Source organism: Phytophthora sojae (genome assembly GCF_000149755.1).
Source record: "Phytophthora sojae unplaced genomic scaffold PHYSOscaffold_10, whole genome shotgun sequence".
NCBI classification, from domain to species: Eukaryota; Oomycota; class Peronosporomycetes; order Peronosporales; family Peronosporaceae; genus Phytophthora; species Phytophthora sojae.
In genome coordinates, this window is record NW_009258124.1 from 479,320 (window position 1) to 504,313 (window position 24,994).

A 24,994-nucleotide genomic window follows, 5' to 3' on the forward strand; every position below is an offset into this window, starting at 1 on the left:
TTAGTGGCGACGACGACGAACCGAGCACTTGTCCGTCGACGGAGCGGTGGTCGTGGCAGGAGCCTCCGTCTCGGCAGCTTCTTCATCCGTGCTGGCCTCGTCACCCGTTTCGGACTCGTCTTCCGCGCTAGCCTCCGTCGAAGCGGTCGTCTGGGTGGTGGTATCTTCGGTGGGAGTAGCCGTCGTTGCAGTCGGAGCCGTAGTCTTGGTAGCCGCAGTAGGAGTGGCCGTGGTAACGGCCGGAGTTTTCGTCGTGCTCTCCGCGGTGCTCGAGTTGGAGGACGCCGACGCTCCGGTCAAGGGAGCGCAGTTGGTGTACACTTGCCAGGGCGTCGTGTGGAGAGCAATCCAGTAGCTGGTCAGGACAGCTGCGCCCTCGCACTTGGAGTTGTCGTAGGGAAGATTGGCAGGCGTGTCGGGGTAGTCGACGGCAGCATTCCAGTCCTCGATATCACCCCCCTTGATTCGAGCAAAACCTTCCGCTTGCTCTAGTAGGATACCTGTTACAGCCAGGATTTTCGCAGCGCTTACCGCCTCCATGTTTCCTGCAGAGACCTCCCAGTTGAGCGCCAGTTGTACAGCCAGGGTGCTGGCATCGAGGCCCTCCCCCGTGTCGTTTGCAAAAATCCCCGCCATGGGCAGACATAGTGCAGCCGGGTTCGCTGCATGGTGTCCCGCCGCCGTGGCTCCTGCAGAGACCCTTGCTCTCGGGAAACTTCGTGCAGCCAGGGTGTTGACAATGTGGCCCACCTCCATGATGACCGCATAACCCTCGCGCTTGAATTATTCTGTTGCAGTCAGGCTTGCTGCATCTTTTCCCGCCTCCATGTCGGGCACAGAATCCCCCGCCCCGATCGTAATTCGTACAGTCATGATGCTTACATTGTCTGCCACCGCCATGACTCTTGCAGAGGCCCTTACTTTGGGGGTCTTTGTACAGCCGGCGTGATTGCAGGTTTTTCCGCCCCCTCCATGTCGAAAGCAAACCTCCTTGCCTGACAAGGCACTTGACGTACAGCCAGGGTGATTACATCGTCTACCACCGCCATGACTTACGCAGAACCCCCCTTTGAGAGCAAACTTCGAGCATTCACGGTGGTGGCACCGATATCCGCCACCATGTCCGGTACAACCCCCCCCTCTCTGAGCGCCCTTCTCACAACCAGGGTGCTCGCATCGTTTGCCCCCACCGTGTCCAATACAAAACCCCACGCACGCGTTTTTTATTGCAACCGGAGAACGCGCACTTCTGAATTTTGCGCTTCTTCCGACGTGGATCAGCACTCTGCGCCTCCTCTAGAAGACGGACAAAGGATAGCCGAGCGGGGTCTGTATCCTGCGTGTCCTCGAGGCCAAGCTCCGGGTTCGGGTCTGCATTTTCGTTCGTCTCCGTCTCCGGCTCGCCCGCCTGTGTCTCCTGTGTGGCCTCGGTGTTCGCGCCCTGCGTGATCTCAGTGCTGGTGTCCTGCGTGCCGGTCTCGGCGCTCTGCGTCTCCTGCGTCTCCTGCGTGTTCGTGGTCGAGACGGGGGCATCGCCCGTCGTGGGCTCGCTGGAGAAGGGGTTGCCCTTCTCCTTGGGCTTCAGGTCCTTCTCCGGGTCGGTCACATCGCTGTCATTCCACAGCCAATCAAAAAGGGCCTGCGCCTCAAAAGCTGATGCAACAAAAAACAATTAGTACCGTTCTAAATATCACTTAGCAAAAAGACCACTTACATCCTGGGCCGTCGGTTTGTACCAGAATCTCGTCGTTTGTAGAGAACCCACGCCCAGTGAGATTCGGACTACCGGCGGAGGCGAAGAGAGCGTTCGGAAACAGCAGGGTGATCAGCTTGTAGTGCATGCAGTGGCGACGGTGGTGCACGGGCACTGCGGCGTTAATCATGAGCTTCACGCACGCGATGGCGTACGGGCAGCAGCGCACCCAGAACTTGTCAATCAGCACTCGTACAGGAATCCCCAACTTGTGTAGCTCGATGATCACTAATACAAATTCCAAGTCCGTGATAGCGTAGAAGGCGAAGCAGGCCGAGACCACCTCCTTGTCTTTCACCTTGGCCAGCAAGGCCGCGCGCTGGACCTTGTCGGCCTTCCTGAACTTTGTGACGGTCTCCTTCACGAGGAACGCCTCGGCCTCGGCCCACTTCCTATGGAGCGTGGACTTCTTGACGTTAATAATCTTAGCAATCTTTCTGATGCTCAGCCTCGCTCGGACGTCAGCTGGCTGAGCGCCTGGGCGATGGCGGCGGGCGTGTTCTGCGGGAACACGGGGCGACCATAGCGCTCCGGGGAGGGCTCTCCCCGCTTCTCGCGCTGCATCACCAAGGAGACTGTGCGCGGCTTGGAGCCGTTCTTGGCGGTGATGGCCTTGATGTCGGGCTTGCCGCGCTGCAGCCCCTTCTCGTGCCGCAGCACCTTGGCGTCCGCGCGGATGCTGCTGTGGACCTCGTGCGGGCCTCTTCTCCTCCACCCCCGTCTCCGGAGCGGTCCCCGCCTTCCTCTTCCCAGCAGCGACCATGTGAGCCGTTGAATCTTTTCTTTGATATGCGACTGTTCAGGATATGGCGATCTTCCCGCAACTGTTGAGCGATCTTCTCGCAACATGCAGCAACTTAAATCGAAAAAGAAGATGCAAGCCCTTTGGACACGCTGGGTCTGGCTCGCCTCAAGGTGTCCCAAAAACATTGCCGTCATAGAAAGCGCAACTCACGCGCAACTCAAAGAACTTAGTGCTACTTTACGGCGCCGACGACCGTCGATGAGGGAGAAGCCGCACTCGTTCGAAGCCGAGTCCGCCAATGTCTGCGTGTCCCACGCCAGCTCCTTGAGCGACGTGTACTTGCTGGCGTTGAACGCCGTCCAGTACGCCTTCGTGTTGGAAGCTGGGTCCGTGTTGTACGACATTCCGCTCGGGACAGGCAGCACGTTGGTGGGGTCGATGGTGCCGGACGGGCTGTTCTGGTTGTAGAACCCGTCGGGCCACGTCGGCAGCGGCAGCGTCATCTTGTTGTGCGCCTCGGTGGTGGCCGCCAGCACGGCGGCAGCAACGGCAGCAGTCTTGAGGAGTGTGGCGACCATGGTTCGCTGTCAGAGGGGTGCTAGCGCGTGGAGGTGGCGAGCTCGTGCTGCAAAGGCGGCGAATTCAGGAATGAACAAGATGACCGGGAGGGACGGACACTTGACCAGCCACCGAGTCCAGAGGGGCAGCGTGTCAGCGACCCCGCCCTGCTGGGGAAGGAGGGGCCGCGGGCGCTGGAAACGAGCACGCGAAGCTTCTTGATCGCTCGCTCATAGCTGGTGACGTTGGGGCAGTTGCGGTGCATCCTGGAATCCGCGATCTCGATTGGCCAGCTGGTTCCGCCGATCACAGCTGGCGCGCACCTAGAGAAAACGTCCAATGGAACCCCGCTTCTCTTACATTTTTGCCTTTCTTTTCGTGCAGCGGACAGCGAGACCAGATAACATGTTAGGATTCACTGCGACAATGTGTGTGCGGGCTTCACTCAAAATGTCGAGATATTTTAGCACGCCCAGATTTCACGCTTCATGGGGCAGTACAGTACATAGTGACTGAGATCGGGGATTTACTGCAATCCGGCTGTACTTGGAGCAGTGTTCATCTGATCTACTGCACCGACCAGCAACTGTAGATCAGGGCTCGTGTGCATCGTGCCGTGTCGGTGCGAACGCAGGTGGCACTGGTGTGCCAGCCATCAGCTGTTGTTTCGGTCTATTCAATGGCGACGTGAGCTCGTGGCGTGCTGCATTGTTTGGGTAAGGTGGCACTTCTTTTGCAGTCTTTGGTCCAAGTACATGTAAGAGTGTCTAGTATGTACATGTACATGGCAAATCCTTTGACGAATCAGCCGGAACGTAATGGCCGATGACGAGACACAAATGCCTTGCAAGTTGCAACTGGGCGGCGGCAGTTTGCAACCCCTAGCTGCTGATTTAGTAAAATAGTTACTGTAGCACTAGAAGGGAAGAGTCACAGGTACTATGCAGGGGCGACGTTTTTAATGTGTACAGCCGAGTTTGACTTTTACAAATGTGTGCGGTAGCATCTTTCCTTTAATACATGAACTGCTCTCCAGTGATTCGGTTTCATATTGAGGCACTGTGACGTTCCTTAGATATGGTGAGTAGTGGATACTTCAGTACCGTCGATGACGCTTGGTTTTGCATGCCGCACCCTAAACGATTGTATCATGCGGCCGTAATGATATTGCTTAAACTTGGCTTATAAGTACCAAGTGGAGGATGCTAAAACTTATATACCATCTCAAATGAATTCAGAAATGTCGGAGTCGCCGTTCACACTTGCCTTTGTTGAGCACAGGTTTAAAAACATACCAGAGTTATGACTTCAACAGCCAACTCTAGCACATTCAGTACATTTTAGTAGAGTGATCTGATGTTCTATTATATATATGTACTTAACGTTATCACGTGGTTGTTGACTATTTGTCCCTTAAAATATTATCTTTCATGCGTTGGCCTCTGGCTGTCGTTTTGGCGACGTAACCTTTGTAGTAAACAAGTATACTATATTGTATGGAAACGGTGCTGTAGCTTGACGAGTCACTCACTCAACAACTTGGCGCATGTGCCGCGGGGTGGGCAGTCCAGTGAGACCCCCCTCCACCCTCCACTCTCGCTGGGCCTTCTCGTCTGCCTGTAATTTAGCCGGAATATCAAGAAGTCTCTTCGACTTTTGTATTCAAGCAGCAGTATTTTGATAAACTAAGCATAGGTAGCATTATAAGTTTAGCGTCATAGACGCTAGGTACTGGCTGCACTTAATATTAACAAGTTAGTAAGTAGAACAACCTGGCGACGACGCAGGTGTCTCCAAGGTAGCTTGCAACTTCTCCACAGTGAAGAGAGTACCCCGAGGCGTTAACCGTAACATACTGTAACTCTTACACTAGCGTCACCATGAGACTGCCTTCGCTGGGAAGTACGATTCACATGCAGTGCGTCTTACCTCACAATTGCTAAGAAAAAAATGGCGAAGATTTGCTTCGTGGACGACGCAACACGAGGCACTGTGTACGTCAGTGACAATACTGATCCTCAATTCAAAAACGAAACAAAAAACTGTATTGTGTACATGGTAAGCAGAATCGGTGGTATTTCGTCATCTAGACAGTATTAAAGGTTGGATTGTACATCGAAGCACGAAGGAGCCAGGACGTTGGTAAAAACTTTATTTGACTTTGGCCGCCAAAACTCTTAAAATGATGGGTATTTCCTATTTATCAGCAGCTACTTGACGGTGTCTCGGTTGGTCGCTGAGCTCCATGTGGGCACTTCTCGATGCTCTGGACCAGTCCAGAGGTCCGGAACGGTTACACGTAGTCTAACCATTCCGCGGTTAATTTTTGCCCAACATTGCCGGAGGAGCCTAGAAAACGCTTACGACTCGTGATCCTGCGATGATATGCTCCTGTTACTAGGATTGGTTTGCGGCTACTGTAATATTCGCGGAGTCTGTGGCTGGACGAAAAGGGCTTACGCAGCTGACAGTGACTTTACAGAGCACGCCTGCATGGATACTACCTTTTCCACACAAAGCGCTGCTCGCAGCCCTCTCTTGCTCTCGTCACATCGCCAGAAGAGTTATCTGTCAGTCTTCTGAGTTCAGTCACAGGCATGTACCACATAGAGAACGGTGCGCGACGCAACAATAAGCAAATACTTGTGTGCGCACTGGGTCCTTGGGCCAAACGATATACAATCTGCCTTTGTGCTTGAAGTACCTCGACGAGTGGGCTTGTCGCCAGCAATGTTATGGAAAACGTGTTGAGTTGACAGCCGTGTGTAGCAGCACCTTTGGAAAGTTGACGAGCTCCTGCACTTTGGGCGCTTGGCTGTCGTTCAGCAGACCAAGTCCAATGTCCGGCTGGGATACCAACGCGATTTGACTTCGTTGGATGTTCCGCCAAGCAGTATTACTTGGCAAGCACACAACGGTTTGTATCGGTGCCTGGCTTTCAATCCTTCTACAACCACACGTTCTTTTCGTTTTGATCCTCAGCCTCGATGTACACGACCGCATTCTTCTCTGCGTGGCAAGTTTTTAGTATTTATTAACACCTAAGCATGCAATGGCAGCAACGACCGCACAGCGCATTATGTAGGCACGCGAACGGTGGGTCAATTGTTTTCTCTAGAGTGTCTGCTAATGGGTCCGAAAGCTCGCTCCAGCACTGTCATCTGCCAAGGTTTATCCAATCTTCAACGGATGTCGCTGTTCGTGATCCAGCAGTGGTCGATCGTGGGCTGTACAAATGTCCACAAATGCCCGTCCATGCTTGTCGGTTGACGCTTTGATGTCGTTTTACTTCAGTTTTGTATGCAAGCAGTCTTTTGGGGTCAACGGAAAGTCCGTGAGCCGGCCTCCTTCTTCGGCACCTCTACACCGAGGGCAACGCGAAATTCCTGTTGACCACATGTAGGCTACAGACTGTAAGAGACATCACTTCATTAGTGATCTGCCTCAACGCACCTTGCAGCTAAGAGATTGGAAATAGTATATTATTTTTCAATTTTGAAGAATATATTCACAGGAATGCATTCCGTCGGTGTTGCCTCTGGACTCGAGTCGGGAATGGCTCACCGTGATGAAGTTGGTTGTTGGTTGTGTTGCTCTTTACGCCGTCAATCTCCTACAGTACCTGGACTGTAGCCCTATCCGTCCATTACATTACATGTAGCAAATGTGTAAAGGACTTTCCTGCACCAGGTGGTCCGTACGAACGGGTGTATTTTTGCAAGTGCCTTTGCTGTTCGACAAGAGGCGCGTCGGTCGGGACTCCCAGCCTCAGGTTCATCCTGCTCCCATCAGGAATTCCGCTCCTGCCCCGGTATCGCATGGTCGCGGCTATTTGTGTGACGTTCACTATGCAGGGTCGGGAAAGGCTGGCCGCGAAGCGAGCGCCGAGATAATTGAACGAGGGATTTGCCCGCATCGCATTAATCCCGCAAGTTATGGGGCACGAATCGCTAAAGACTCGGCGTGGTTCATTCGCCAACTTACTCCAGTTCATCCCAAGTTACTGTCTTTGTGTTGCCTTGCGAGAGATTGAGCGAGAATTATGATGGCCCCCTTCAAGAAAAGTCTGTTCGTGTCCGCCGTGGCGGTGGCCCTGGCCACGGCCGTAGCGAGCGCGGAAGGATACAGCACCGCCGCCGTGTCGACCAACTCGGCGTACCAGGCCAAGCGAATGCTGCGACTGCAGGCCCAGGAGGTCGCGGAGGAGGAAATGGCCGACGACTCGGAGTGCGGATCCCTTGAAATGGCTGAGGACGACTCGGAGTGCGGATCGCTTGAAATGGCCGAGGACGACTCAGAGTGCGGATCCCTCGAGATGGCCGAGAGCGACGACGGCTCGAACGCTAACACACCTCCCAGCTCGGGCGGCGACACCAACACTTGGACGCAGGCCCCGAGCACCAACACTGGAGGCTCCTCCAACAACTACTGGAGCGCCGGTAGCTCCGCCAACACTTGGAACTCGGGCGGCGACACCAACACTTGGACGCAGGCCCCGAGCACCAACACTGGAGGCCCCTCCAACAACTACTGGAGCGCCGGTAGCTCCGCCAACACTTGGAACTCGGGCGGCTCCACCAACAACTGGAGCGGTGGATCGAACACTGGAAACACCGAAGGCTCGAAGCAAATTGACGACCAGAACTCGGAGAGCTCCAAGAAGGATGAGAACAAGGATGAGAACTCGGAGAGCTCGAAGAAGGATGAGAGCAAGGACGAAAATAAGGAGGAGAACAAGGACGACGGCGGAAACACCGAGAATGCTGCTGACACGAGCGTGCAGCAGCAGACCCAGGGGGATATTGGTGGCGAGTCGGACCCGGAGGTAGCTGGTGAGGCGAACCCGGAGATCGGCGGCGAAGCTGACTCGGAGTGTGGATCTCTGGCGATGGCGGAGGATGATTCCGAGTGCGGCTCGCTGCAGATGGCCGAGGATGACTCGGAGTGCGGCTCCCTCGAGATGGCCGAGGACTCGGAGTGTGGCTCGCTGGAGATGGCAGAGGATAACGGCGACAAGCAGGACTACAGCGGCTTCAAGTCGAACATCGACTTCAGCACGTTCCAGGGCACGGACGCCAACGCCGGCACCGTGTCGCCGCAATAGAGTGCTTCCCTTCCTTTTTTACGTGAGAGTAGCGTAAAACGTGACGAAAGACCAAGCGCCACTGAGCGCGCGATAAACGTTGAATGTGCGTCAGTGTACAGTATCGTTCATCTTTCTGTTGTCTTCTGCATCGTTCGCTTGGAGTGCTTGAGCGGAATATGGTGTGTTTGATGCTCGAATGGGTCGCACGCTGGTGGTACTGTCCTGTGTAGAATTTACTAGAGCGCAGCAGTGTATGATATGTGAGTCAGTGATCATTCAGAAGGGGTACTTACAGCGCTGTTGAAGCTGTTTGTCGCCGTAGTTGTGTAGTGAAATGCTGACTTTTCAATCTTCTCAAAAGCCTGGACTCGCCCTGAGCGATCGGGTGCGATAGCGGAGTCAGCGTTCCTGTCGTGTGAGCACTTGATATGAACTACCGCCGACAAAACAGAGGAGAAGCTTACACGCATGTACGGACAGCACGCAAAAAGAGCTCTTCAACTTAATTTCGGTACGACAGGGTCACTTCATCTTGGCGTCAAGCACTCTAGAGCGAGAGTAAAGGTCGTGGTTATACCCACGCCTTTTGCGTTGATGCGCTCTCTCGGTTGCTTTTAGTGGTTCGCTAGTGGGTTCAAACAATGTACAACCTTGCGATGCATACTAAAACATAGCCACAATCATCCGATCAAAGGAAAAAATAAGTTGGTAAGTTTAGAGGTAAGTTACTGTACGATGGAGCAGCAAGCGTCAGATGCAGTTTTATTTCAGAGCTTTTGTTGTTGTCTGACCGTAATGATGGGGATCCAGCGTTGACGCTCGAGTGAGTGCAGAAGATAAAGCAAACGAGGATAGCAAAAGGATTCTAGTGGTACCGAAATACACGTGGCACACATAAAAACGTGGTTGAGCTGTTGATTCGTTGTTTGTTAAAATAGGTACGTTGATTTCCTTTGCTCTTGCAGTTTTCTCCATCCTTGCCATATTATACTATTTGTAGTGGAGTGGTTTGAACTCGTGTGAGTAAAGTGTAGACTTTACGGCCCCCTGGTCCGGGCATCTTAATTATTGCCTCCTCCGCAACGTTTTTCATAACGCGAAATTCACCCCACGCACGCATAATTTGCTTGCGAACAAGTTGTATCTGCATGTTCTCCCTGTAGTAATACTCAACGTCGGCCTTCACCTTTTAGTTTAAATGAAACTGAACAGCCCTCAGGGTACATAAAGGCTTCCAGGCGCACACACTCTAGGAATTCAATGTTGGCCAAAGCCAAGAAAAACTGCTACCAGGCATCCCCACTACGTCACATGCACAACACTCGAAAAAGGGAAAGGAATACGAAAAAGTGGGGCAACCAGAGGAGTATCGCTGCCTTCAATGGTGAAATTCCAGTGTTGGAAATCAACTCTTTCGTTCAAAATCCTAAGAATCAATCAGAAAGACGCGCTGTCCGTCCGTCACAAAATCGTCACGCTTATTCACTAAGTACGGATCCTACTAAGTACGAGTAGCTGCCGAGCGCAGCGAAGGCGGCACCGTGGCGAAGGCGACCCCCTCATACGATATTGCGGGGCCGCAGGACCCGCCCCAGCCTCTGTAGTACTAACCTGACAGTGAGAGTAGTGCAGCGAGCCGACGAGGCGAGCGGAACGGGTCCGCCACTGCCGTAGTGAAGCGTAGGCAGCCTGCTCCAGTAGCGGAGCGAGCATAGCGAGTGAAGCGCCAACTAACTAAAAATCCCCGCCGCGGAGCGGCAGCGCTCGGCTAGTTCACGTCAACGGCAAGTATTAAGCTTGGTTTCATCCAGAAAGCGACTGCTGAAAAGGGGAATTGCTGTGAGTGATATTACGACATATCTCAGGTGCTGTCATCGGCTCACGTTTCGTGACGATTCCTACTTCCCCCCTTCAAACAAACCAATACTTAAGTACGCGGGTGAGCTCTGACGCATCGGATCGTGATAGATGGAAGCTACAGTAGCTCAGGTGGAAAGGAATTGACGTGTTTTCATCTGTTTTAACTTCAACTCCCTCTCCGTCCTACGCAAAAGGCACTGCGATCCAATTGTCGCGAAGCTGTACACTACAGTAGAGGCACAAACAACCTATCCCAAGTGCGCGTGGACACAACCACTTCAGGGCAATTGTACAATGGAGTAAATGCTAGAACGGCACCACGATTCCGATCATCTCCCAAATGTATCTGGAACGGTGGGTCCTGTATTGAAAATGGGATAGTCGAACATGACGCAAAGGAGAGCTTTGCCGATCACATGATCGGCTCTTCATCTAGTTAGCACTGCGCTGTTCGAAGAGGGCGCGGCGCACATCCGTACAGCCGTTCGGTGCGCGGATTGGCTGTCCATCCATTTTCATTCACAAATTTGCTTCGATCGAGAACCGCAGACAACAACTACGCGCTGAAACTCGCCAGGATGGTTTCCTTCAAGAAGAATCTACTTGTGTCCGCTGTCGTGGCGGTGCTGGCCATCGCTGCAGTGAGCGGCGAAAGCTACCAGAACTGATGACTCGGAGTGCGGCTCCCTCGAGATGGCCGAAGAAGAGAACACCGGTCGTTCTACCAACAATACGGTGGCAACACGTACAATCAAGAGGGCGGCAACACGTGGAACCAAGGCGGAGGCAGCGGCACCACGCAGGGAGGTTCGTCCAACACGTACAACCAAGATGGCGGCAACACGTGGACCCAAAACCAAGGCGGGGACAACACGTGGAATCAAGGAGGCAACACTGTCACCCCGACCACGGGTGGTTCATCCAACACGTGGAATCCGGGTGACGACATGTGGAACCAAGGTGGAGGCACTGGCACGTCGACCAACAACTGGGGCACCAACACGGGCGGAAACACGGACACCTCCCAGTTCTCCCAGGGCGGCACGCAGTCGAACATCAACTTCAACTCGTTCGAGGACCCGACCAGTGTGGGCACGGTGTCGCCGCAGTAAGTGTTGGCCGCTCTTCCGTGCTTCTTTTTACGCGAGTGTAGCGTTAGAAAGAATACTGTTTTTACCACTTTTACGTAACATTGAGTAACAACACAATGAGTTGTGTGCGAGGTAAAGCTGGGTAGAACGTCATTATTTTAATATTTCCGGCTTATTTTAATAGGCCTGTACAATATTACTACTAGGAGGAAAGCTACAGAAGAGCTGTACGAGCTGTATGGACAGCCCCGCACAGCTTAACTGCTCGAAAAAAAGGCTTGTATTATCTCAAAATCTACAGTAGTTAAACGAGGTTGTCTTCATTCTTGATCTACAACATTTCAAATCTGTCCGCAGACATTAGATGATTGGCTCCATAGAAAATGTTGTTCATTTTTTCTCGGAGCGAAGCCCCTCATTTGCAGCGTGGAGGTTTTTGTACCGCTATACAAGAACCATGCAGTCTAATACGTAACCGCTTTTAGTACTGCGAGAACTGATTGTTGTTGATATGGATGTGATTTTGTAGTATTCGTCCTACCACTGAAGGTAAGCGTTAGTAAAGGCAGCAATGGTGCTTCTCCTACGCTTACTTTCGCAGACGCTGCATCCACCTGGCAATGCGCCATCTAAACCGACCAGTATGGAAGAACAATCGTGTTCGAGTTGGTAAAACCAAACTAATCACTAAAACTCCGACTAATCTTACCGGTACTACGTACAACAGAACATACTTTATACTGTAGTATAAGTTCAAGCAGTTCTCGCGCTTCAAAATGAAAAGAATGTATCAAACTATACTCACACTTGGCTTCTGAACATCCCTAAATGTCCTCGGTACTGTACGATGTAGCAGACAAGTAAAACAAACACACGAAGAGAAAAATCCGCCTGCTTTACCCGGTTTGCTGTTCGTGATGGAAACAAACCATCTTTAGCGTGCGTACCATCTACGCATGACGCTGAAGTGCACATGTAATGGGGATCTTACGTCATGTAAAGGTTGGAGGGAGTGGTCATTTGTCTGTTCTGTTCTGGTGGTAAAGCTTGAGGCACTTATTACTGAAAAACGGGTGGCGGGGTGCTTTGGACTGCTTCAACCAACCTGGATATCAAGCAGGGGAGCATCCAACAGGACTGCCCAAGGTACGCTGGGTAGTTAGCAGATCACACTCTGCAAATGGATGCAAGTTCGAGTTGGGCTCTTTGATGCGGAATATTCGAGCACATCCTGGCGGCTACACCCTTCTTTCTCGCATCAACCACCAGAATGCAACCACTCTACAATATTGTACATGCTGGGAGCTTGGGTAAAGGTCGCTTCCGCGCTTCTGCAGACCAACTTCTGCAGATCAGCTTCCTCGCCAGCTGCTGGTTTCGACGACATGAAAGGTCTTACGTGTGTCGGCGTGCTCGTGTCGGTTCTGACGGTCTCAGTGAGACTCTCACCCAGAATCCGCTCTCCAGGTGCGTTGGGTTCTGGTTCTTTCGTAACAGTAGCTATAAACCTGGATGAGTACCAACCTGTACATGTACTAGAGTCTGCACTCGTGGTTCATTCTGATCGTGGCTGTCGCATGAAAAGCCTTTGCCGAGCCTTTCATCCTTTGCAATGCGCCTCGAAGGTTGCGTTGCAACTTGCACGCACTTTAATCATCTGGGCACCTGCTATGCCCCCCCCCTTACCTCCGGCTTGCAGAGATGTGCCAAGATTTCACGAGCAAATCCCCCCAGTCCTCTGCCTTTCATAGGAAGTTTGTATACTCCACCGATACCGAACAGATTCGAAGGATGCCTGGTAGCAACCCCTTGACTTAAGCGCAAGCTCTCAATTTCCGTTATCCGCACGTAGTCGCCGCTTACGACTCGGAGAAGTGCAAATACTGGGGACATTTGAGATGCAATACTGTCAACCTTTGAACGGCGGTTGTTATGAATACTTTTGCGGATTATTTTTAGCGAGACTTAGGCAACCTCGACGGAATACATTTTTTTTCAGTTTTTGTAGTCGAATTCACGTTGCGCTGGCGGCCCCGGCCTTGCTCAGTAAAGGACTTCTGCAGATCCAGATACCGCTCCGGAATCTGTTCTGCCCGACCCTGAGCCGAGGTTTCACGAGCATGTGTCGCCAGAGGTAGATAACATTACAGTACCCTGACGTGCCGGCATTTGGCTCTAGGATCAGTGTGGTTTCGAGGACAAACCACCGGCTCTGCTCGAGTCGGCAGGAAAGGTAGAGGTCCTCGGTTCAACTTGAGTGAACTGGAATGTGCTAGCCCGATGCTCTTTAATCTGGAGACTCTTCAGTGGAGAGTGGGCCCCGAGTTTTGACTGTTCGAATCAATTCATTCGCCAATTTACCTCGCCTATCTCGGTTAGCTCCTCTTGGGAAACAAAGCCATGTTCAAGTGTCTGCTGATCTCGGCCCTGGGCGTCAGTGCCGTCAACGCCCACGGATGGCTCACGAAACCGGCCGCAACATTTGACAGCGCGGCCGGTGACAAGTCGCAGTTTATCGCGACGATCGAGGCTTCTTCGTCGGGATTCAAGGGCACCTTCAACACCGCACCGGCGGACAACGTGGCCTCCTTTACCAAAGCTTTCGAGGCCAGCAAGTACAAGTCTCTCAAGGAGTTTATCGACGACAAGGCCAAGATCACCGTCACTGGCGCTACCCTCACCTGCGGTATTGCTGAACCCGATGCAGCTGCCCAGCCCGTTCCTGCTAAGTTGGAGTGGTCGCACTCGGACTCGGAGGGCTTTACGTCTTCGCACGAAGGCCCCTGTGAGGCCTGGTGCGATGACACGAGAGTTTTCAACGACGAGAACTGCGCGGCCAACTTCAAGACTGCTCCTGCCGAGATGCCGTACGAATCGAGCAAGTGTTCCGGGGCCAAGATGCTCACCTTCTACTGGATGGCAATGCACGGCCCGACGTGGCAGGTGTACGTGAACTGCGCCCCGCTCAGTGGGGGCGGAGCTACGACTCAGGACTCGGGCAGCACGACCACAGACTCGTCTTCTGCTAGCACCCCCACGGCTGATACCCCCACGGTCACCTCGGCCCCACAAACTTCTTCCTCCGGAAACTCCTCCCCATCGGCGACAACTGCCCCCTCAACCACGGAATCTTCCTCGAAGTCTGCGAACACCCCGCCTTCAACCACGGATTCGTCCTCCGAGTCCGCGAGCACCCCGTCGACCCCCTCTGCGGGTACCCCGACGGCTCCTTCCACGGGGGGATCTCCGTCGACCGGGACCACCCCGTCAACGTCGACGACGGCCGAGGAGTCTGACTGCGGCTCGTACGATGTCGCTGGATCCGAGTCGGACTGCGACGAGTACGATGTGGCAGGCGGAAGTGAGGATGAAGGCCAAGACACTGGCGCTCAAACGCAGCAGGGATCCACGAACACGGGCACCCAGTCCCAGACGAACACGGGCACTCAGTCACAGACGAACACGGGCACTCAGTCACAGACGAACACGGGAACTCAGCAACAGACGAACACGGGAGGGAACAACAACTACTGGCAGGGTGGCTGGGGTACCGGAACCGGAACCCAGACAGGCACGAACAACTACTGGCAGGGTGGCTGGGGTACCGGAACCGGAACCCAGACAGGCACGAACAACTACTGGCAGGGCGGCTGGGGTAACACAAACACCGGAACTGGAACCCAGGCAAACACGGGAACGGGCTCGCAGACCAGCTTCGATTTCAACACCTTCCAGGGCAAGACCGATGCCGGCACTGTGTCGCCTCAGAAGAGCATGTAGATGTTTTGGAGACTCGATTCCTCTTTTTGTTTTGCGTAGCGTAGAGCCATGTGCAGACGAAGTCGTAAACATGAAAATGTACGTATGTGTCGATGAAACTGCATTACTAGATGCGGGGTTTGTGGTACGCCTGTATTACCAGGTGCAGTAGTACAACACAACTTTCGTGCAAGAAGCTGAGTATGAGGACCATTGTCGTACTGTAATTGGGGACGAAGGCCCACTTACATTGAGTTGATCCCTCAGGGGTAGGGGAGACATCTGTACGCTTTAAAACGAACTCAAATTTTCCTTTGGTTTAAGAGACATTTGTCCCTCTATACCAAGAGGTTCAATTTATACAATCCACAAGTTGCTATAGGTTGTCCTACAAAATTCGACATCACTACCGGTTAAATACTGGTCACCTTGAAATTACCGGTATGCCCAAATCAAGGTGCGGAGCTGCGAGCGCTCATTCAGCAAGATGTGGGGCAATGCAATGCAATGATTTACGTGTTCGCGTAGCCAAATTACACCTGCGCTAGTCTCTGTTTAAAGATGTGGGGTATGAACAGTTATTGGGGACGAAGTCCCCCCCCAATAAATCATGAGACTCCGTTTTATGGAGTTTTTACGTCTCTTATATACACTCCGCTTTACTTTTTACATTAATTCTGCTAATGGGTTAGGGTCACAATTTAGAATCGCTCACATTGGACCAAAAAATGAAAAAAAATACCTCGGTTAAACAACATTTGGATTCTTATCGGAAGGTGGTATCGGAACGGATTTATCTGAGCTGAACCGACGTCACTATCTATAGATGCCATAAAACCAGAGGGTCGAAGTTATGAAACAGCAAATTCGACCGTTAGTATATAGGACATCAGAAATAGACTTAAACGTGACATTTCACCCTTATTTGGACCCGCTTAGGACCCTTTATTAAGCCTATTTGCCTTTCAAACCTTATGCTGTCGTAAGAAGGGTCGCTCTGCGGCCGTTGGTAAGAAGTCTGCGGCCCTTCGGGATCGCTTGACCAGCGCACAACAGAGAGTCCAAGCATCAACAAGCAGAGCCTCAAGGAAGCGCCAACGCTACGCCAAGTAGCAAGCAGCTTTGCATGCTGATGACCGGGTACTGTCGAGCAGCAACTTCTCTAAATTACATTGAGGGCTATGCGCGGATGACGAGCTGGACGATGAGCTGGGGTGTACGAGCCGGAGTCCGTGTCGGTGCTTCTTGGTAGCAACAATGGCTCTCGTTTGGCCCGTTCGAGCTCGCCTGCTACTTCGCTTTGAAGAGATCAGATAGCTCCAAGTCCTTCCTGGACGCTATAGGCGCCGATTATTTGCTCCTTTCCAGTCTGCGTTAATTCATTCATTGCGTTGCTCATGAAAAGATGTTCGACTAAGCAAATGCATTAGCCCACTCAATTACAGTTCTGTTGGGTCGATCTCGGGCGTCGCAGCTCTGCTTTGATACCCTACATGCATGTGTGATGGTACGATATCAGGCTCAACTACATTATTTTGAGCTAGTTATCGTTCATTTTATATGTTTCCTTATTGCGCTCAACGTGCATGAGGTTATCTACCTACGCGTGCAGACTAACAGTTTTGAACAGCCGTGCATGCCATAGTCGCGGCAGCAACATTGACCATTGCGGCTGGGTGCAGATGACATCTGGAGGAAGAATTTCAAGATGGATCGCGAAAGGTTACTGGAATAATTCGCTCGTATTTTCACTCTGAAAATGAACACACCACGAAATTGAAACATCGAAAGTTAACCCCTTATTCACTTTTCGTTGTGCCAGTGTGCACATTCTGCTATTACACTTACCTAAGTAAGTAAAATACAAGTGTACTGGCATTCGAACGACAGGTGAGGTGTATCAATCTACCGTTAATAACAACGTATGAATGGTACTTATGTTGTTTGCAAAATAGCCAGCAAATCGGGGAGCGTGAAAGGGGAAATAAAGCGCTAGAATTTGCAAGCGGCTTTGTACTCAAATTCCTCAAGTGGGGTCGTCGTCCAAAACGACGTCCCCACAGTCAGCATAGTTTTGGGGGTCGACCCCTAAAGCAACATGAGCGCAGCGACCGGGATGCTTCGCTAGTTAATAAGTACAGTAAGGAGCGACTGGTGTGCCGCATGTGCGGCGCGCCTAACGCGCTGCCGGAAACAGTCTTCTACTACGCTTGGATTCAGATCGACTCCGGGTCGTGGGGACACTTGCAACGTTGACTTGGTCTCAGTATCCACGATGGCCGACCGACCACCTCGCCGACTTGACGGCGCTCAGTATGGGGCTCCGCAAGCTGGACGGCGCGCCGTCGTAGAAATCCGCCTCTTCGTGGCGGACCATTATGCGAGCTAATCGGCCTCTGACTGCGTAGCTGCGACCGCTCACGCTGGGCTGGGAGAAGGGTGTCGACGATAGTGCTGTGAACGTTCAGCCTCTGAACGTTCGCGAACCCCCTCTTCGCTCTACGCCCGGGAGTTCAAGCTTACCCCTTCTGAATCCCTCCAACCCCCCTGGACCTCCTCTTAACTCCTCCGCCGCGGTCGATATTGCCGCGGTAGTACCGCGATGAGACTCACTTTCAGATAGCGCTTCCCAAATGAAGGCGCCCAGTCTCAGCGTACCCATGACGACGGGGTTTGCCTCCGACAGCAGCAGCAGCAGCTTGCTTTGTACGAGCAGCAGCTCCAGCTTGGCTATCTGCAATAGCCCGGACACCACCGGCAGCAACGACATGGTGAGCTGGACGAGCGCCAGTCGGTTGGACAACAGCAGCATCACCAACAGCCACAGGAGATCGAACGACAGCACCGGCAGCAGCAGAGTGGACACCAGCACGGCCAGCAGGATCAGCAACAGTTTGGACAACAGCCGCCCCGCCATGGAGCCAACCCCTCACGATATGCAGCTATGCTCGCGAACGAAAGAGCTTGGGTCGACGTAAATGCGCTACATGTGCGTGCTGAAGGTGCCACGGGGATGGTGCTGTACACTATGAAGCGCCAGAAGCGGAAAGACATCTGGCATTTCGCGAGGCTCGTGCGCAGTGGCAAGAACTACCACATCGAGCGCAAGGATCTGAACAATGAGCACGCTGAAGAGGCATATTGCTTGTTGTGCACCGCAACGCTGACGTTTCGTCTTGGCAAGTGCAAGATGTCCAAGCATGTCGAGCAGGAGCACCCCGTGGAGTTGAAGACATATGTGGCCCAAGCTGCTCAAGTGGCTAGTTGTGGTGGGGAACCTGTAATCCGCAACTTGGCGAGCGCGTTTGAAAGAGTTGCCAACGAAAGAAAAAAAAAAGGAGCTTTGTACCATAACGGTGGAGCAACAGAGCCGCCTGAATGAGCTGATTGCCGAGTGGGTCGCTCGGCATTTCCGGCCTTTGGTTATTGTCCAGGATGAAGGATTTATCGCGTTCATTCGCTACATTACCGAGAACGTCTGTGCCATCAAAGTGGACCTGCCGGATCGCAGTAAGGTGCGCCATGAGATCGTATGCCTAGCGGTAGCATATCGTAGACGTGTACGTGACGCGATCGAAACCGGTTGCTGGTTCTTCTCGATGACCTGCGATATCTGGACCACTCGCAACACCGAAAGCTACATCTCGTTGACGATTCATTATGTGGATGATGATTTCCGGCCGCAAAACTGGACTCTGGAGGTGCGCGAGCTGCCGGGCATCCACGAAGGATCCGTCATCGCGCTTGCTCTAGAGCAGATCATGGAGGCCTGGATGCTGCAGAAGCAGAAGTGCGTCGTGCTTTTGAGAGACGGCGGCTCGAACATGGTTGCCGCTGGCAATATTTTAGGGGTCAAGCACATGGCCTGTGTTGCTCACTGTCTTCACCTGGTTGTCGGTGGGGCGATGATCAAAAAGAAGAAAAAGAGTGGTGATGCTGACGAACCAGCTTGGGCCGTGGAGATGCGGCTGAGAACAGTGGAGTTGTTGTTCCTGAGCATGAAGAAGAAGCTGCACTGACTGAGGAGGATAGAAATCAAATTGAGGATATCCGGGACCTGGCGATTGAGGAGATGGAGAAGTATCTTGATGACACTATTGCGTCGTTGCGGCGCGCGGAAATAGAATCTGTGCGCGCCGTTGTGCAGCGCTTTCGCACACTGGCTGTCTACTTCAGGAAATCGGCAAAGGGTAACCACCGACTGGGTGCGCTTCAAGTCCAGCATCTCAATGTCATAGAACACGAAGTCAAAACGCCCATCGTTGACTGCGCCACTCGATGGAATAGCTGCTGGAAAATGTTGCAGCGAACGATTGAACTGGAGGCCGCTTTAGTGAAGTTTTTTGCGCATCTGAAGCAGCCTGGAGGCCGCAAGGAGTTTAAGGGCGTTGGAAAGAAGTTGCGGCGCCCCAAAGCCGAGGAGTGGCTTACGATCAAGTGTCTTCAAACGCTTCTAGGCCCATTTGCTGTCGCTTCCGAAACGCTGGGGGGTCAGGCATACCCTACAATGCCGCTTGTTCTTCCAGCACTATCAGGAATTCGTAAGCACTTGGAGCGAACGGATCTCTTCAGTGCCTTTGCAGCAGAAGCTGGAGAAGAGTCATACGTTCCTGAGACGGTGGCGAAGATGAACGAATGCCGCAAAGTAATGCTGGAGCTGTACGAGACACGATTTAAAGATGTGGAGAACAGCGAGCTTAGGTGGGTCGCCTTCTTGGATCCGCGCGTCGGGAAATGGATGTCGCACTTGAGCCCTGCTGACACCCCAAGCGCTAGCAATGCGCTAGTAGAGGCAATGGTGGAGCTAGCTCGAGTGTGCTTGCCAGCTGAAGGTAGTGAGTGTCGACGCCAAACTCCTATTCAAGTGTCTGCTTAGGAGCATCGAAACTTCATGTATCACCACATGTTCGGCCCGGACATCGTTCCTTCTGGGGCCTCGGACTTAACCACGGAGTGCACGAAGGAGTTCTCACGCTATTTGGAAGCTATTGCAAGAGTGAAAAGCACAGTCATTCCTTTCACATGGTGGCAAGTGAACGGCACCAACTACCCCAACTTGCGTAGACTGGCGAGGAAGTGGCTGGGTTCGGTGGCGACAAGTGTTCCATCCAAACGAGCTTTTTCAACGAGCGGGAATATTTTGACTGTCAAACGAAGCTCGCTGAAACCTGACAGGGTGCGGGATCTCGTTTTCCTCGCGGAGAATTGGAAGGGTATTAACGCTTTGACACCGCACAGAAGGAGTGGGGCTGCTTGAGTGGGCAGGTTGAATCTGCGCTGCTGAATGCACTTCAGATTGTTACATGTAATACATGATGTTTCGAAAACAAAGTTGGTTGTTCTCCTTTGTATATTTTGGCTTGTCATATACGCTGCGCATGTTGCCGTCATATGCAGGCTTGCTCATGTGCCCCCCGGCAGGCTTGACGAAGACGGCACCTACGTAGAAAACGGTGCGCAGCTTGGCAAGTGCATCGGCGCATTCAGCGCTAGGAGCTACTGTTGTTACTGCGCGACGTACTCAATGTTCACGGGCTCTTCCATCGTCGAGCGACAACACTTGGAGCTGCCCAGACCTAAAGACGGCACTCGCGACGATTCTCGACGACTCTGAGGAGAAGCCCGTCTACGATACGCTGTTGGTTATGCGCGGCAAGCCAGTCTTCCATCTCGTCGACTTCTAGCCCACTACGACCGCTGGAGACATTGTGCAGCCGCTCTTGGTCTACATCACCAGGAAGACGACGTTCGCTTGCATTCAGTTGGCGCTCAGCCACTCCCGCACCACGAAATCCCGGACGTCGACAATGAAGCGACTATGATCTGAGCAGGGACGACGAGGGCGACAACTTCAACGGACTGGGCGTCGTCAGCGGTTCCCAGCTGCGCAGGTTTGTGAGGAAGTACTACGACTCGAACAACCTCGCAGGTGTCGACGAAGCTCGCCGCCACTCATGGCGTGGGCCACGCTCAAGGACAAACTCGCGTTCAACACGAGCACCGACTACACGGGGCGTGGGCTCCATCGACATCACGTACAACGCGCTGTTAAGGCAAAGCTGTACGTCCTGCAGAAGGGGCCCCCGTGCCGTTCCTCATTGACGACTTCAAGATGCTGATGCTGCTGAAGAAGGCTGCCCACCCACTTGATGCCCTTGGCTACCCGGAACATCGGATGCTGCTCAAGCGCGCCCGAAACGTAGCCCTCTCTGCGCTTGGCCTCACCGATGGGGGTACCACCATGATCTACGTGCCGCCAACGGCAAGTAGATGTTGTACGGCATGTCCTTGGCGTCGGCCATGAGCAGCAACACATTTGACAAAGTTAGCAGCCTTCTCCTGGTCATCTGGGTCACTGAGGTTGTAGATCTCTTCCGCACCGAGCGCTGCTCTTTATCGGTGGAGCGCGACAACGCTACCGGTGGACGCCGTCAATCCCGAGAAGCTCAGCACCACCTTCAAGGTCGCCGAGGGGTGGGTCTGCGTTATCCGGTCCACGTCCGTCTAGGCCAGCGGGTAGCCCTCAAATCTTGGAGCCGCAATTGCCTCCAACACTCCATCAATGCCGACTTTTGGTAGTGGCGAACTTCACCATATCGTTCTTGATGTATAGTACACATCAAGTACACATTGTGTACTGATATACACAAATTTGCACTATAGTCATTACAAGTATTAAACTGGTCGGGAGTTCACGGGAGTTCACGGGGGGTTCAAGGGGTCTTAAGTCGGACTTTACTCCCGCGGACGTCCGAGGCACAAAGGGGTAGCAGAACTGAACGTTCGCAGCACTAGTCGACGATACGCGCGCCCGTGTTCTTTCATCAAATCAAACAAGAAACATTTATGTGGCGCGCCGCCCCTATTGGCAGCTGTACAGATGCTCAGCTAGTACTACACCTTTGCCCGGTCATAGTTGGCCTAATTCGCAAGCAAAGTTGACATGAATATTGGAGGTACCAGAAAGTAACATTACTTTCCCTAAAGTATGACTTTCGTTTCATTCAAAGTTGTCTAATTCCCATCGAGAGGTACATGTACCACATGTAGCCGCAAAGCACGTCTCACCCCCTGCTAAGTGAGGGGCGTGTCAACGCACCACCCATGTTCCCCTCCTTGGGAGATCGCGCGCGTACAGCTGCCGCTTGATGAAGGGCAGGCAGACGCGGATCGGACGCCTTCGTGTTCGCCATCTTGCCTCTGTGCTGGCGTCACTTCGCACTCTATCAGAGTACGCCAAAGGTCTTGAGTTTGCGAGGGAATAGGTGTGTTACGTCAACAGTCGTTGGTGGGAATTAGACAACTTTAAATGAAATGAAAGTCATACTTTAGGGAATGTAATGTTACTTTCTGGTACCTCCAATATTCATGACAACTTTGCTTGCGAATTAGGCCAACTATGGCCGGGCAAAAGTGTAGTACGTCGTATTTTCTTTGTAAAACGTAACGGAAAAAGTAGCGAACTTGTGAAAATCGTGATAAGGACCGCCAGCTCCCGGCGCTTTTGCTTTCCCTTCCCTTCAATTTACCTCCCCCAGTTGCGCTACCTGTGGTCAGTATCATTTTGATGGCTGATCACTTCATTTGTACTTATCCATATCACTTTTGCAGCAGGATGCATTTATTTAGAGCATGGCCGACGGTTCCTATTTCATCTATCGCGGGGGTTGAGATAGCATCAAAAATGACACGCACGCGACGTTGGTACGTCGCCCGCGCATTGCGTTCTGGAAATTTAAAACTGTCAAATAAGCATGCTACGACAACACACAACCATATAACTTTACGTGCCTACGTGCCGTTGATAACTACAGCAGCACAATCAAGCCATTCAGTTGCAGCAACGCACTCACAAAAATGCCTCTATACGTGCCTAATGTTTCACTTTCGGGTCGAATTCGCGAGCGATACATACATATACAAGTACATCTAGCGCAAGCCTTGCGCTTCATGTGCTTTATTTAAATCTGAATAAACTCACTTCGCACCATATTTGGAACTCATAGTGATACAGAGAGACCCGAACGGTGAATAAGCTAAATGGTGCCAGTCCTGTGTTGGACTCTAAAATCTTTTATTACAGAAATGGAGCCCGTGGGATTGTGCCATTGAACTCCCTTGTGCGGCTACCGCACATGATGGATGAGTACGCGCCCCTTATATAAGCTCTACGGACGGCTGTGCACCAGCACGGATGTGGAGCTGGACTTGCATTTTGTATAACCTCGGTTGAACCAAGCCGAGTACATGTTGATCCAAGCCAAGTACATGTGTAGCTGTAGATTGCAGTTGGTTGACGTTGAAGTTGAAGTGGTTAGGAAGCATGGAGACCACAAGGACGTACTAGGAGACCAAGGAAGCACGAGAAGTCTAACCAACGGCAAAATTCACTCAGTTGACAATTTTCCCTCTACTACAACAACTATCACGTGACATATTGCTCGAGCAATAAAGTAGCGTGGCTACGACTAAAAAAACAACGGAGAATCGACGAAGTCAGCTCAAGATGGAAGACACTATCGCGTTCACCAAGACGAAGAGGGACGGGACGGTAGTGAAGAAGAAGATGCCGGTGTTCCGTCACGGAGACTGGAAGGACTGGCTGAACTGGTTGCTCCACGTGCAGGAGCACTCGACGTTCATGCGGTACACTCTATCGCAAGAAGACCAGTTTGCACTGGCCGACGACATGCAGTTGCTGCTGTTTGAAGAGGACCTTCGACAGTTCAACGACGTCGTTCGTGAAGAAGCCCAGAATCGCCCCGATGTGGCAGTTGCTGGCATTCGCCAGCTCACAATGCGCCACTGCCCGCCGGAAACACGCGGAGCGCCGATGGACGAGCTGGCACAGCTTCGTAAGAAGAAAGGAGTGACGGTGCGTCAGCACAGCGCCACCTTCAGGACGCTTTTGCGCATGATCCCGACGGCGAGGACGCGCAAGTGCCCGAGACTGATGTGGTCCGAATGTACCAGACCGGAATGCAGAAAAAAATATAAATAATTTTGAAAAAAATCCAGCCTGTCGACTGCCAGGTCGAAGTGAACCGCATTTCTCGCCGATGGGAATTATCGGCGATGGAGGCTCAATTTGAGCTCATCGAGAGGAATGAGCGGGACGAGGCGCTGCTGCGGAACAGCCGAGCCAAGTAAAAGGAAAACGCAGCGGCACCCACCAGGAACAGCAAGAAGGGGTCGAATCACGGAAATGGCCGTCAGCGTCAGAGTCGATGGTGCAGTTTCTGCAAGAAGGACAACCACTCGAACGACCACTGCTTCAGAGACCCGAAGTCTCCTGCCTACCGACCTCGTCCTGGCAGTCGCAACCAGGGCAACAATTTCAACGGCAACAACGGCCAAGGGCAGAGCTACAGACACCGTGGCAACGAGAACACGATGGCAGCCATGGAAGAAAAGCTGTCGGAGATGGCAGCCATGATGCTGTCCATTAAGAAGCGCCAAGATGAAGAGTTTGCAGCCATGAAATTCTACAGCGCTGCGCCGAGTGACTCACTCGCTGTGATGACTGAGTCGGATGTCCATGCCAGAGAGCAACCACCGACTGACCCGTGCATGGAGGTCACGGTGAAGATCGGAGATACCCAAGTACGGGGACTTCTGGACACTGGATGCACCACGTCCGCCATGGACCGGCAGACCGTGGACAAGTTGGGCTCTGATGTCGCGCTGTGGGCAGAGTCAGCGTTGTACCGGAAGGCAGATGGCTCGACTGGGATGACGACACACCGCGCCACTGCCGCGATAAGATTGTTGGACTTCTCGCAGACGCGAGTGTGCATGCAGGACTTCCGTGTGGCGAAGACGCTGCTGTACCCGATCATTCTGGGTCGTGACTTCATGCGAGACCAGAAGATGATCCTCAACTTTGAGACTGGCACTATCGAGTGGGACGGCATCACCGTCTCGATGCAGACTGGGAAGCTCTCTGCACGTGCGTCCGCTCACGCCGCGGTCCTGCAGACAGACACTGAGTGCCGTGCAGAGATCCAGGTGGAGTACCACGCACCAACACCACTAGAGGATATGGTCGAGCGCGATGAATTGACACTGGACGAATTTAAGTCGATCATGCAATTGATTCGCGAGTTCGAGACGGTGTTTTCAGGCGCGCTCGGGACGATAAA

General features: G+C 52.7%; 7 protein-coding genes across 7 annotated transcripts; 5 read left to right on the forward strand and 2 right to left on the reverse strand.

Moving 5' to 3' along the window:
* PHYSODRAFT_318690 (hypothetical protein) lies at positions 1-3,076 on the reverse strand (the record flags this gene model as incomplete). The annotated part of the gene is made up of 2 exons (XM_009537074.1): positions 1-459; positions 2,735-3,076. The coding sequence occupies 2 exons, from the start codon at positions 3,074-3,076 to the stop codon at positions 1-3; spliced, it is 801 nt and encodes a 266-aa protein (XP_009535369.1).
* A 4,022-nt stretch (positions 3,077-7,098) lies between these two features.
* Positions 7,099-8,160, forward strand: PHYSODRAFT_246483 (hypothetical protein; the record flags this gene model as incomplete). Its single annotated transcript, XM_009537075.1, has 1 exon — positions 7,099-8,160. One exon carries the CDS (start codon positions 7,099-7,101, stop codon positions 8,158-8,160), a length of 1,062 nt encoding a protein of 353 aa, XP_009535370.1.
* Positions 8,161-10,580: 2,420 nt separating this feature from the next.
* Positions 10,581-11,114, forward strand: PHYSODRAFT_339175 (hypothetical protein; the record flags this gene model as incomplete). The annotated part of the gene is made up of 3 exons (XM_009537076.1): positions 10,581-10,643; positions 10,681-10,717; positions 10,759-11,114. 3 exons carry the CDS (start codon positions 10,581-10,583, stop codon positions 11,112-11,114), a joined length of 456 nt encoding a protein of 151 aa, XP_009535371.1.
* Positions 11,115-13,493: 2,379 nt separating this feature from the next.
* PHYSODRAFT_525490 (hypothetical protein) lies at positions 13,494-14,873 on the forward strand (the record flags this gene model as incomplete). Its single annotated transcript, XM_009537077.1, has 2 exons — positions 13,494-13,975; positions 14,285-14,873. The coding sequence occupies 2 exons, from the start codon at positions 13,494-13,496 to the stop codon at positions 14,871-14,873; spliced, it is 1,071 nt and encodes a 356-aa protein (XP_009535372.1).
* A 2,242-nt stretch (positions 14,874-17,115) lies between these two features.
* On the reverse strand, positions 17,116-17,769 carry PHYSODRAFT_246484 (hypothetical protein; the record flags this gene model as incomplete). The annotated part of the gene is made up of 2 exons (XM_009537078.1): positions 17,116-17,306; positions 17,466-17,769. 2 exons carry the CDS (start codon positions 17,767-17,769, stop codon positions 17,116-17,118), a joined length of 495 nt encoding a protein of 164 aa, XP_009535373.1.
* Positions 17,770-19,149: 1,380 nt separating this feature from the next.
* Positions 19,150-20,109, forward strand: PHYSODRAFT_525888 (hypothetical protein; the record flags this gene model as incomplete). Its single annotated transcript, XM_009537079.1, has 2 exons — positions 19,150-19,578; positions 19,729-20,109. The coding sequence occupies 2 exons, from the start codon at positions 19,150-19,152 to the stop codon at positions 20,107-20,109; spliced, it is 810 nt and encodes a 269-aa protein (XP_009535374.1).
* A 3,249-nt stretch (positions 20,110-23,358) lies between these two features.
* PHYSODRAFT_318692 (hypothetical protein) lies at positions 23,359-24,002 on the forward strand (the record flags this gene model as incomplete). The annotated part of the gene is made up of 2 exons (XM_009537080.1): positions 23,359-23,727; positions 23,871-24,002. The coding sequence occupies 2 exons, from the start codon at positions 23,359-23,361 to the stop codon at positions 24,000-24,002; spliced, it is 501 nt and encodes a 166-aa protein (XP_009535375.1).
* Positions 24,003-24,994: the final 992 nt, after the last annotated feature.